This window comes from Onychomys torridus, chromosome 6 (assembly GCF_903995425.1).
Source record: "Onychomys torridus chromosome 6, mOncTor1.1, whole genome shotgun sequence".
In the NCBI taxonomy this organism is placed as follows: domain Eukaryota; kingdom Metazoa; phylum Chordata; class Mammalia; order Rodentia; family Cricetidae; genus Onychomys; species Onychomys torridus.
In genome coordinates this window covers 100,979,601-100,992,155 of record NC_050448.1, presented here as the reverse complement: position 1 = coordinate 100,992,155, position 12,555 = coordinate 100,979,601, and the positions used below count along the sequence as shown (strand labels likewise).

At 35.8% G+C, this 12,555-nt stretch overlaps 1 protein-coding gene across 1 annotated transcript in view; it reads right to left on the bottom strand.

Moving 5' to 3' along the window:
* Ndst4 (N-deacetylase and N-sulfotransferase 4) overlaps positions 1 to 12,555 on the bottom strand; it is a 322,264-nt gene that overhangs the window by 111,014 nt on the left and 198,695 nt on the right. The window contains exons 5-6 of the mRNA XM_036190450.1: positions 9,003 to 9,188; positions 7,104 to 7,232 (exon numbers count right to left, since the gene is read on the bottom strand). Of these exons, the coding sequence (XP_036046343.1) occupies positions 7,104 to 7,232; positions 9,003 to 9,188 (315 nt within the window). The remainder of the gene's footprint in view (positions 1 to 7,103; positions 7,233 to 9,002; positions 9,189 to 12,555) is intronic.

Sequence of the window (12,555 nt, the reverse complement as noted above, 5' to 3'; positions counted from 1 at the left end):
AAAGAAACCAGGCAGTGGTGGCACATGCCACCAGCACTCTGGTGGTAGAGGCAGGTGGATCTCTGAGTTTGAATCCAGCCTTGTCTACAGAGTGAGTTCTAGGACAGCCAGAGCAAAATAAAAACAAAAATAAAAAAAGTAGATAAATCATAAAAATCCCCATTTACAAGACTGGCCTGTAATATTTAAATGAAATTTACATTATATTCTCTATTTTTTGTAAAAAAAAAAAACAAAAATATTTCTCTAAAAGTCTATTTGTTTGAGAACACAGAAATTATAGTTTATTGCTATCTCATGAAATAAGAAGAGTGATTGTTTCCATATTCTTATAGATCTTCTGTTTAGGCAGCTCAGTTACATGGAGCTCAGTTTGTCCAGTAAGGACCTACAGCTATTCATGTACAATGCTCACCATCTCACGATTCTAGATTGTTCCAATAGCTTCTGTGGAGACAATTAGAAGTTGATATAATTACCTATCAGATTTTATCTTGGTGGATTTATTTGGTGGTTTTTAAGAATACTTGATGTCAACATTATCATCTTGTATATCTACTTGCACTATCAGCATTGTGCCTTGCATACAAAAACTACATGTGGAAAATTTGTGTTAATTGTTTCACAGGGTTAGGTATGATTCTGCAACATAACCAGCTGGACCTGGGCTTTTTTATTTGAGAGATTTTTTTATGACAGCTTCTGTTTCATTACTTCATTATTTTTATATGGGACTATTAAATTATTTACTTCATTTTGACTTAATTTAGTAGATCATAAGTATCTAGAAATTTTTATATTTCTTTTAGATTTTTTTACTGTGTACTTTTAAAATATGTCCCCATGCGTCTCTGAATGTCCTCAGTATCATTTGTAATGTTTCCCTTTTAATGTCTGCTATTATTAATTTGGATCCTCTCTGCCTTTTGGTTAATTTGGCTACATATTTGTCAGTCTTGTTAATCTTTTCAAAGAACCAACTTTTCATTTCATTGATTTCTTTGAGATTTTGTTTCTAGTTCATTGATTTTAGCCTTAATTTTTATTGTATTTTTTATTTTTTAATTACTTTTTATTTTTTGAGATTACATAGTAATTATATCATTTCTCTCTTCCTGTTCCTTCCTCAAAACCCTTTCATGTACCTCTCCTTGCTCACTTTAAATTGTATGGCCTCCATTTTTCATTAATTATTGTTACATGCATATATATATATATATATATATATATATATATATATATATATATAACCTACTCAGTCTATATAATGTTACTTGCATATATGTTTTTAGGCAGATTATTCAGTATTAGATACTAATTGATGTTCTCTACCCTGGGGAAAACAATTTTCCTAACTCTCACCATTTCTTAGTTACCTACAATCAAAATTCAGAGACAGAGTTGTGGAGTCCAGTCTCAACAAATACATCTAGAAAACAACCTAGGTACCTAAAACTCAGGGAATGTTGCAGAAGAAGGAGCAGAAAGACTGAAAAGCTAGAGGATCAAGGAGTTCGCTGTAAGATGCTGTCTTGAAGTAATAAAAGCTATATTCATGGTCTCACCAACATGACTGTCTGAACATGAGCTGAACAAAGACAACAACAATAATATGCTAAAGTGAACCAGGCAGGTGGGGCGGCAGAACCACAAGGCCTCAACTCTACACAAAAACCTACAGCCCTAGCTTTTACTGTCTCTATCTGTCTATTCATTTGTTGTTTATTTTTATTTTCTGAAGGACTTTGTGTGTAACATTAAATTATTAATATGAGCTTTCTCCAGTTTTTCATGTAGGCACATAGTGCTGTAAATCTGAGGAAAGAATTGTAGCTCATAGGCTTTATATGTTGTATTTTTATTTTTACTCAGTACTAGGAATTTTCTAATTTTCTTCTTGATTTCTTCTTTGACTAAATTTTATTCAGCAATATATTGTTTAGTTTTCTACAAGTTTGTATACTGTCTATCATTTCTATTCTTGTTGATATGTAGCTTTATTCGTGTGTGGTCAGATAATATGCAGGTTATTATTTCAATTTTCATAAATTTGTTTAGGCTTGCTTTGTGTCCTAATGTTTGGCCAATTTTAGGGAAAGTTCCAGAAATGTACATTCTTCACTCTTTGGATGAAATGGTCTATAGCTGACTGTTAGCTCCATTCGATTTATGATGTCATTTAGTTTCAGAGTTTCTCTATTTAGTTTTTGACTGGATGACCTCTCTACTGGTCAGAGTGAAGTATTGAAGTCACCTACTATTGCTGTGTTGGGTCATGCTGTCTGTAGCATGCTTATCTACAAAATTGGATGGCACCTTCTTGGATTGCTACCTTTGCACACTCTGCACATCGTGAACAACACTGCTCTTTAAGACACCATTGTGGTCCACTATTTGGCCAGTCCAGACTTCATAGTACAGTACTAAGATATGCTGTTCTATCTTTACTACTCACTTCTCTTTTTGCTTCTTATGTGCAGACCTAGCTCCTTTATCCACATATTCTATTTGGATTCCACCATCAATTCCAATGCTATAAACAAGTTCAGTTTGTCATGAGATAGGAGGAAAGCTCTGAAACTCCCTTTCCCCTAGTTCTTTTCAGGTTGAAATCAACATTCATGAGTATGTTAATGAGACTGTTAAGTGAGTATTACCACCTTGTGGATAGTTTTCTTTGTTCACCACCACTATAGATGGAATATTAGACACCACAATACCTTCTATTTTAAAAGAAGTCATTTACATCTCAGAATGCTCTTTATGAATTGTAGTAGATTCAGTATTGAAATCTAGACTACAAACCTAGTAATTAGGCATTCAAGCAATAAATGCTAGCAGCAATCAAACATGGGCAGAAAATGCAGAAAAGGAAATCACATTCAGTGTGCTGATAACAGAATTCTTTTGAAGATAGAGATGACATGGGTCAAGAATTGAACATAAGAATGAAAATGAAGATAAATGGACCTGGGCGTCTATTGAGAGTACATTTTCAATGAAGACAGGTGAAATGCAAACGTTTTGATTTTGATTTTTACTGACATTCATGTGTGTGGAATAATCCTTCACACTGTGCGTATATGTCATTGTGATTGGTTTAATAAAGAAGCTGGACAGGTAGAGGTAAGGTAAGACTACTTAAAAAAAAGAGAACATATGAAGAAGAGGAGTCGTCTTGAGAGTTGTGAGGAGATGGAGAGGGAGCAGAAGATGAACTTGCTGTACAAAGAAAAGGTACCGAGCCACATGGCAGAGCATAAGTAAGAAATATGGGCTAATTTAAAATGTAAGAGACAGCTAGTGACAAGCCTGAGATATTAGCTGAGCATTTATAATTAATATAAGTCTCTGTGTGGTTATTTGGGAACTGGATGGGGGAAAAGAAAAGTCCACCTACATACACGTAATCCCAATTTTCAATAATTATTTTCATAATCCATGGTAATTAAAAAAATCAAGTTTCTTGCTAAAGAATATGTAGCCTCCAATTTTTTGTGTGATAATCTATGTGAGTCTGGCATGTCACTCCAACAATTGTCTTTGTGTTGATTTAAGTAAACATGTATCTTCAGGAGAAGAGATTTAATATCCACTTGACTCATTTTTATCCCATTTAAATGAACTATTCTTATTTAACTTACAAGTTATTTTATAATATTCATATAACAATGGTTTGTATGCACCTCTTTCTCTGTGCATGAAATTTTCTTACATTAAGCAAGGTGGTAATAGCATAAATGCCATTATCTCCTGTGTTCCATGTGCAATGAGATGTAAATGAGGACATGCTTTTTGGAGACCTCAGAAATGAAATCATTATGGGAGAAAAATCAGAGAGCTGAAATAATCCAAACACCCCATCATGATATAGTCCCATACTGCTATGACTTTGTACATATATTTATTATAAACTTTGATAACTAAAAGGACGCAAGTAAAAAAAAATGGGCTAACTTCTGTATTTGATGTTAAATAAAGTTAACTAAGAATTAATCTTTGTGTCATCTAAGTGTAAAACTATAGCCCATCATCATACATTTTCAATTCAGCTTCTCACATTTGAATACTTTTAGATATTTTAAGTGTGTCTACTGATATATTAACCTGTAAAGATATTATTAGAGCCAAACATGTACTGATGGTTAAATTACAAATGTTAAATTTTGGCTACAGAATTATATTGTAACATATATATTTATTACATTTTAAGAATGTGAAAATCATTGAGATGCCAACTGACAATTACATTGTGTATATATGTATATTATATAGATGTATATATACACAAAGTTATATTCTCTTGACTGGCATCATAGAGTCACACTACTTGGGGGATGAACTCTACTATCTCTTTAGTCTGCCTAGAATTTACCAACTAGTCTTGAGAGGGATTGTAAAGAAATTCTGAGAGAGAAGTTGATAAAACTAAATGTTAAATGAAGAATAAAATTCTCAAATAAATATCTGGCTTCATAACTCAAATAATTAGGAAAGAACATAGAACTAAGTTCACTTAGCCTGAAGAAGGACAAAGTAATGATTAGTGCAGATGAAAATAAAATAGAGAGTATAAAAACAATAGAAATCCAATCAATTATCTAAGACTTGAGATTCTTACAAATTACACAAGTTAACAGAGTAGAAAAAAGATGATAAGTTTTGATAATAAAATTGAAATGCAAGAAGAAACATTATAACTGGTATTACAAAAATACAAATGATTGTTAGGGTACCATAGACATCACATACCAACAAATCAATGTACAAAACAGAACTTTCTAGAAATATAAGTCTAATGAGAGTCACAAAAAGGAAAATTAAACCAGCAATTAAGAGACGTTTAATTACTGCTTCCTCTTTCAGAGGACCCACATTCAGCTCACAGTACCACAAGTTGGCTTATAACCATCCATAACTCCAGTTCCAGGGAATCCCATGCCCTCTTCTGATCTCTAGGAGCACCAGGGATGTACTTGGTACACATGCATAGACCAGGCAAAAAAGTTATACACACTAGGCGGTGGTGGTGCACACCTTTAATCCCAGCACTTGGGAGGCAGAGCCAAGCGGATCTCTGTGAGTTTGAGGCCATCCTGGGCTAAAAAGCAAGTTTCAGGAAAGGAGCAAAGCTACACAGGGAAACCCTGTCTCGAAAAACCAAAAAAAAAAAAAAAAAAAAAAAAGTCTTAAAAAAAAGTTATACATATAAAATAAATAAATAAAGGAAACCTAGCCAACCACTTAGTGGTAGTGAAGTCATAGATATTGGAGGAGAACTTAGAACCACTCTTTTACTAAATTAGCATAAGCCCAAATAACAATCTCAGCATTTTTCTTTATATCCATAGACAATTATAGTCTTCACCCTTCATCAAAGAAACTTCTTTTGGCCACAGAGACCACTACAGAAACCACAGCTAATCAAAATTCAGAGTTGGGGGTCCAGGTCCAATGGATACATCTACAAAACACTCCTGCACCTAAGGCTCAGAGATCATTTCTGCAGAATTGCAGAATGATTGTAAAAACCAGAGAATCAAAGAGTTTGTTAAGAGATGTGTCTCAGAAGTCACTGCCCAAGCATAAGCTGAACAAGGACTATAGCAATAGACACGTCAAAATGGGTGAGAGAGACCAAGACGCCTCAACCCTACACAAAGAACTACAGGTGCTGTGAGTGGGAGAAATAGTTCAGGGAAGAAAATACTAACGGGTTACCCGATACAAAATGGTCAGCTCTGAAAACACACATACATGTAACACTGTACAAACAGAGTAGGTTATGTTCAGGAATATGCATTTATACACAGATATGAATACAATAACAAATAATGAAAAAAGAGGCCATGAGTTTGAAAGAGAGAAAGAAGGGTATATAGGAGGGAGGAAAGGGAAGAGGAATGATACAATTATAATCTCAAAAAAAAAAAATATCCTCAACCCAAAGGAACTCAGGACTTCCTGATTTTGCTGATGATCAAACAAATATCGAGTGTGTTAATATTCCTCCAAAAAGTTGAAGAGGAAGAGGTAAATTTCAAAACACCTCTCATGAAGCCAGCGTTATCCTGATAGTTACTACAGAGAACAAAACAACAACAAAGAAAATACTTTTTAAAATCCTTTATGAATATGGGCATAAAACCCCTCAGGTATTATACTTTAAATTATCCTATAAGCCCCATCTGCCCAAGGACCAGGTTTCATTCTGGGATTCTGGGAGCTGTATTCTTGAAAAATAACAACAAAGCTTTATTGGATAGTATGGTGTCTTTTGGATTTTGTCCATACAATCCCCGAAAACATGTGTATTTGGGCCACTCACCTAGAAAGTTTCCAGGTGATGGTCCTGATCAAATTCCATCTTGGTCAGTATTTACTAATTTAAAAAAGCTTGCTTTAATTTGGCCAGAATGGTGGAACTGTTTCCCCCCCCCTCTGGTGAATCTCAGAATTAACAAGGAGTGGGAGACACTAGCCAAATAAACCCAAAAATACATGAAAAATCTCTTTTCCGTGCTCAGACAGGATTTATCCCAAGGATGCAAGGATGGCGCAGAATCTGGAAATCATTGATATGTATAATGTATATTTTATATTTATAATGTTAAAAAGTGGATAAAAAATAAAAATAATCTAACTGTTTAACTGAGCACAAAAACCTTTCAGGAAAAGTCAACATCTTTTCATGATAAAAAACCCTTTACAAATTAAGAATAAATGAAAACTATGCCAACACAATAAAAACAATACATATTAAACCCACAACATCATATTCACTGGTGAAAAGTTCCCAAGAAATCAAATTGTATCAAGGAAAGGATTTGAAATGTAGATTTTAATTCAGTTTTAGGAAAAATATTGTGCTCATAAAGAATATAGCCATGAGCTGGGTGTGGTATTACACACTTTTAATCCCAGCAATCTGGAGTCAGAACAGGGGAATCTCTGTGGGTTCAAGCCCAGCATGGTTTACATAACCAGTTCTAGGCTAGCCAAGAGCCTGCTTGAAAAAAAAAAGTCCTCATGATTTAGATTTAAAAATGTAACTTATTTCACAACACTGATGTTACTGTAAAATGTACAAATAAAACACATACTGGGTTTAGAAGGATTGTGAGGAAAAGTTCACCTCCTTTGATACTTTTATCCAATTCTTGGGGTCCTCCTGGGTATTCCTTGTAGAAAATAGTATGTGTGAACAGCCCACAGGTCTGTCGAGGGAGGACCTGAAGACAAAGAGTAAAAGCAACACACTGGTGAGATTTCCCTAACAACTGTTACCATTATCATAAATTCACAGTCAGCAAAAAGTTCCTGGTGTCTCACAGTAACCAAGTGCTCATGTCAGTTTAATTTTGTAAATGTCAATGTAGTCACCTAATCAAAGAAATACAATTTGGAGTTTAGCATATGCACCCAGTTAACTGAGTTCCATAAATCTAAACTACTGCCTGACTCAGCTTAAGGGATCAAAAGTTGTCTTTGGGTTCATTTAATTCAGACATACATCATGGTCATACTTCTCATCAAATCAAGCTTCACTTTGCCTTCTGATACTCAGTCTTGTGGAATATGCAGGTTCTGAGATTCAAAGTCACCTTTTCTCACCACCTCTATTGTACCCTGGCTTTAAATTTTATCTCAGTAGTAGTCAAACCACTTAATGACTGTTTCTGGAGTATTTTTTGTTGAGCTTGCTGTAACTCTGGATGTTCAATAGACAAGACAAATAAGCAAATTGATTCTAATATCCTATTTTGAATAATAAAGTGTTTATAATCTAGTAGAAAATGCACCCAATTCCACAAGAAAGCTGTGATTGTATTTATTCTTCATTTAATTTTCATAATTAAATTCAAGGTAAATGAAAGCATGTAGTCTTGCTAAAAGGTTGATTCCCTTTCATGACATGTTGGGTGATCACACAATGAAAGAATTTTAGTACTTTCTCTGTTTTTAAACTTATGTAAATGATTCTTTTTATGCTTCCTGATTTCTGGAGACTTCAATTGTTGTTTGTGGTATCAATGATTTCAGGCAACAATGTGTCCACTGGTGCCATATTATAATGATGAGATGATTAAAGCCCCATGATAAAGTTACTGAACTCCAAATCTGGGTAGCTATAGATTCCTGTCTTTTGTCTTTAGATGGAGATTAGATGTATATATAGATAGTTATAGCAGCAATATGAGTAATAGTGTTGGTTAGTGTAAATATTGAACAGAAAAAAGATTATAAACTCTTGCTCTGATCTTGACAACTAATGGTGGAAACATCTTCAAAGGCACCTGGAACTGGATAAAACTGGCCATTTTAGAACCAAGGGCATAGTGCCACCTCCCCCCATCCCCATGAGTGATGCTAAATTTCCAGCTCAAATTCATGTGGTGTTACTCTCATTTATCATAATGGATACATCATTCTTAAATTGGGTTATTATTTTTTAGCTATATACAAGGAAAGGAGCAACATGCCACCTTTCCCTGCAATTTCCAAGAAAAAGAGAACGAAAGTAAACAGCACCCTAAGATGCTCTGAATGCCCGAGAATCAAAATACACTGGACAGATGGATTTAGCTTTCAGGTGTTATTGCTCCCTTTTATCTATTGGTAGTGAAATTACTAGAGAGGTGTTTTCTTGACCTATAGCTCTTGGTAAAAACCACACAAACAAACAGTACTGTGGAGTTCCTCAGGAGCAACTTGTGTGTCCCAGACCAAAGTTCAGTTTGAAAGTATCAATGGATAATTTTTGCAAAACTCATTCCCATTATTTCCAGATTGCTATATACTCAGTAAAACCACTCTACAGCCTAGGAACCATGTCTATTGTCAAACAATATGTCATTGTGTGACCAGTCACCATCATGGCATGTTGGAAACTTCTGATAGTCATGTCAAAGAAGTTTTGTGTTATATCCTTAGACAGAATGTTGATACCTTCCCTTAAACACAGGCACCAAGGACCTGCAGGCACAGCAGTATGCGCTCACCATGATGCTATTATGAATGAAGCCCTTTCTGTATCTTGCAGGTTTCAGATGTGGATACTCTTCAGTGCTGGTGACCTGAATACCCCAGACCTTCTTCCAAGCTGCATACAGCTGAATATGGACCGGGTAGACCCCTGAGTGATGTGGGGCCACTGCATAGCCCAGGTTGGTCGGTATTCCGTGTTCCTAAAAAAAGTCAGAAGAACACCATCATGGAGTGGGGGCAATTGGATCAATTAAAATATTTATATTTATTTGGCATATATATATATATATATATATGATCCCCAGTAAGTAAGAGGGAATTAAAAAATAGGAAGATGGAGCTTTTACAGTTTCTTCAGTTCATCAGCTTCATAGAGATCTGATGCTATTATAATGAGTGTAGTACATACTTTGGGCTTGTTCTGTGTGCATGAAATTAAGCTTGAAATTTAAATGCATTAAGTTTGAGGGGATGATAGTGTTGTGAGTGACTGTCCTCTAACTGAAAGCAACCACCGGCTTGGGGCTTTCAGGTATTCTGCTTGCAAAAGATTGCTCCAGTTAGGCCTGCTGATGTTTGACATCCCTCAATACCAGCTTGGGAAAGGGCATGCAATTTTCACTTAAGTTTCCAGTTCCTCCCTACCACCTGTTGCATGCTGCTCTGAATTAATTGCATATGATTATGATCTCCTCTGGAAGGGATAGGGTAAACATAGGCCAGGGAAGACTGGAGCACCGTGTATGAGGTAGGTGGTTATGGAAGCTTCTCACCTCTGCTGGATAAGGGTCCTCATATGCTGCCTGTTGGGAAAGGAAAACCCACATTCCTTTAGGGAACTACTCACTACTCACCTGTCCTGTTAGGGATCTCAATACACTCCTTGACTCTCCATAGTGAACTCTGGCAAAATCATGCCTTTGTTTAGCATGGGGACTTTCAAAGAAGGGGTGAGCATTGTTTATTGCTCACCTGGGAGGAAATTTTAGCTACAAATAGGAATTGAATTTTGTCCTTTATCAAGTAGATGAAGCAAAAAAAATAAAAATCTGTAACTTGAGAAATTACCCAACACAGAAAATAAATATAGACATAGAAGTGGAAGATGGAAGAGTTCTCTCTCTCTCTCTCTCTCTCTCTCTCTCTCTCTCTCTCTCTCTCTCATCTATCTATCTATCTATCTATCATCTATCTATCTATCATCTATCTATCTATCTATCTATCTATCTCTAAGATAATGAGACATTTTTGTTCATTTGTTTATTTGTTTTGGCTTGGATTTAATGGGATTTGCTGTTTCGAGGGCTACAATGTGTTATTCAGGTCAAGAAAGAACTAGTGGAATGCCAAGGTCAAACTTATATGTTAAGGAGTTATTTCTGTGCTAAAAGCCAGATGAAAACAGGTGACAAAACAGAGTAAGGAAAAGTTAGGCCCAGAACAGTTTTGTATGCAGAGGGTAAAGGGAAGGTTAAAATTAAGATCTCACCCTTTGTCCTAAACTTTAGAAATTTAATTTACTATACAAGGCACACACTTTACTGTGAGGTTTTTGGGTAAATAGTCAACTCTATATGACTACAGGTATACATCTAAAGCAAGAATATGAAAACATTCTCAGTCATTGTATTATATTTCTAGGTGTGTGAAATAGATATATTTTTCTAATTTCTTCTTTTATAACTTTCCCTTTAGTTGCTTATCTGCCTCATAAAATTTTCTTATAGGGCTGAATCTCATCAATTGAGCTTATAAATGAGTTTACAGTGTCAGATATGAAAGTTGATTGAATCAATAAACTGAGCTCAAAATTGTTGACAGTTGCTGTTTATATTGCCTGTTACAAGCACACAGCACAAGGAAAGAATTCAGTCTTGGATGAGAAGCAAGCAGTAAGTGGATCACAGACTTCAGCACAGCACCCACATACTGCACTAGTCCCAAAGATGGGCACTTAATAGTTCATGTCACTTTCATTTTCCTTTCATGGAACAACCCTCATTGTGCAGCCAAATTCAGTTCTTTTTCATCAAGACTGTTTTCTAACATCTATTATAATAAATGACTCTTATAGAAATACTGAATTATGAAATCAATGCTGTAAAATGAGCTAGAGCCTTTTCCTAGACATGAGGGAAAACTTTTTTTAGTACTGGTAAAGAAACACATTTCTTACAAGATCCTTTCTCCTCTCCTCCCCTTTCCTCTCCTCTGTTCCCTCCCCTCCCCTTCTCTCCCCTCCCCTCCCCTGACCTCTTTTTACTTCTCCTTCCCTCTTCTCCTTTCTCCTCCTCTCCCTTCCCCTCCCCTCTGTTCCATTAACTCAGTTCCCCTCATCTCCCACTCCCTCCCCTCCTCTCCTCTCCTTCTTAACCTTCAGTGGTACTAGAAAGTGAATCCCATTCCTCATTAATGCTAGTGAACATTCTATTACTGAGCTAAATCCTGACCCTAAACCTTGTCTTTTCTGTATAGGACTAAGCTGGAAATCTCCAGTAATAGAAGCACCTGGGAACTGACCAATGAGGCCATGGCTAATCAACCTGGACCCTTTGCAGGGTCTTTTACTGAACAGCTACCAGCCTTAGTTCTTTTTCATCTGGCCTGCTGCCTGCTAAGTGGTTACGCTGTAACGAAGATGAGTGATCACCCAGAAAACAAGGGGTCCAGCCCAGTATCCCACTGCCAGTGAAAGAGAGATAGACTTCCTCAAGAGAGAAATCTAAGCATGAGGGTGTTTAAACTGCTTTGACAGGTAAGTTAGAATTGGTATGGATCTTCTGCCTGGGAAGGTATTTCTGACTCACAGCAAAGGGAAAATTTTCTCCTACTATGTTGTTATTCTTGCAACTGCTCTATACACAGGATTTCCAAGTCCCCTATAATTTAGTAAGTGACAAAACAACACTGTGTGAAGGCTAATATTCATTAGTAATACAATTGTTGGTCTCATTCTCTACTGTGGTGTGATGCTTTATTCCAAATGTGAGGCCTTAGATGTTAGATAAGTATGGCAGTGTCATAGAAACAAAGAGATAAAAAACAAAGTCTACAAAGAGAACTGAAATAACAAACAAGTATATTCATCCTACAAAAAAAAAGCATTTCACATTTGATATATAGTAAAAGGAATTGTGGAACTTTTCATGAAAAATTGGGAGGAAAAGCAATTGACTGGGTGAGTAGGAAGGAAGGGTTAGTAAAAAAAGATTTAATTATACTTATTGATTTCTGGGGGCTCAATGTAATGCTATCTGTAAAGCCATCCTATTGCAGGGGCAACTAGAGCTCAATCAAAATAGTGAATCACACTAGGTAATTGTGAGTTTATACTTTTTCAATCAAAATGATAACAGAAAGTGAAAAGTAATTCCCTAGTAGCCCTTTTCCTGTTATCAAGGGGTTTAGTGAACTAGAAAGCTTCATTCTTAACTGTCCACAGCTTAAAATCCAATGCACAGAGAGTTGGTCAGCTAAAACATAAGCTAAATGTCATATTTACACAAGATCATAAAAATTACAGACTTGGGAAGGCTTTTTCATGTAAATATAGAAAACACTCAAACC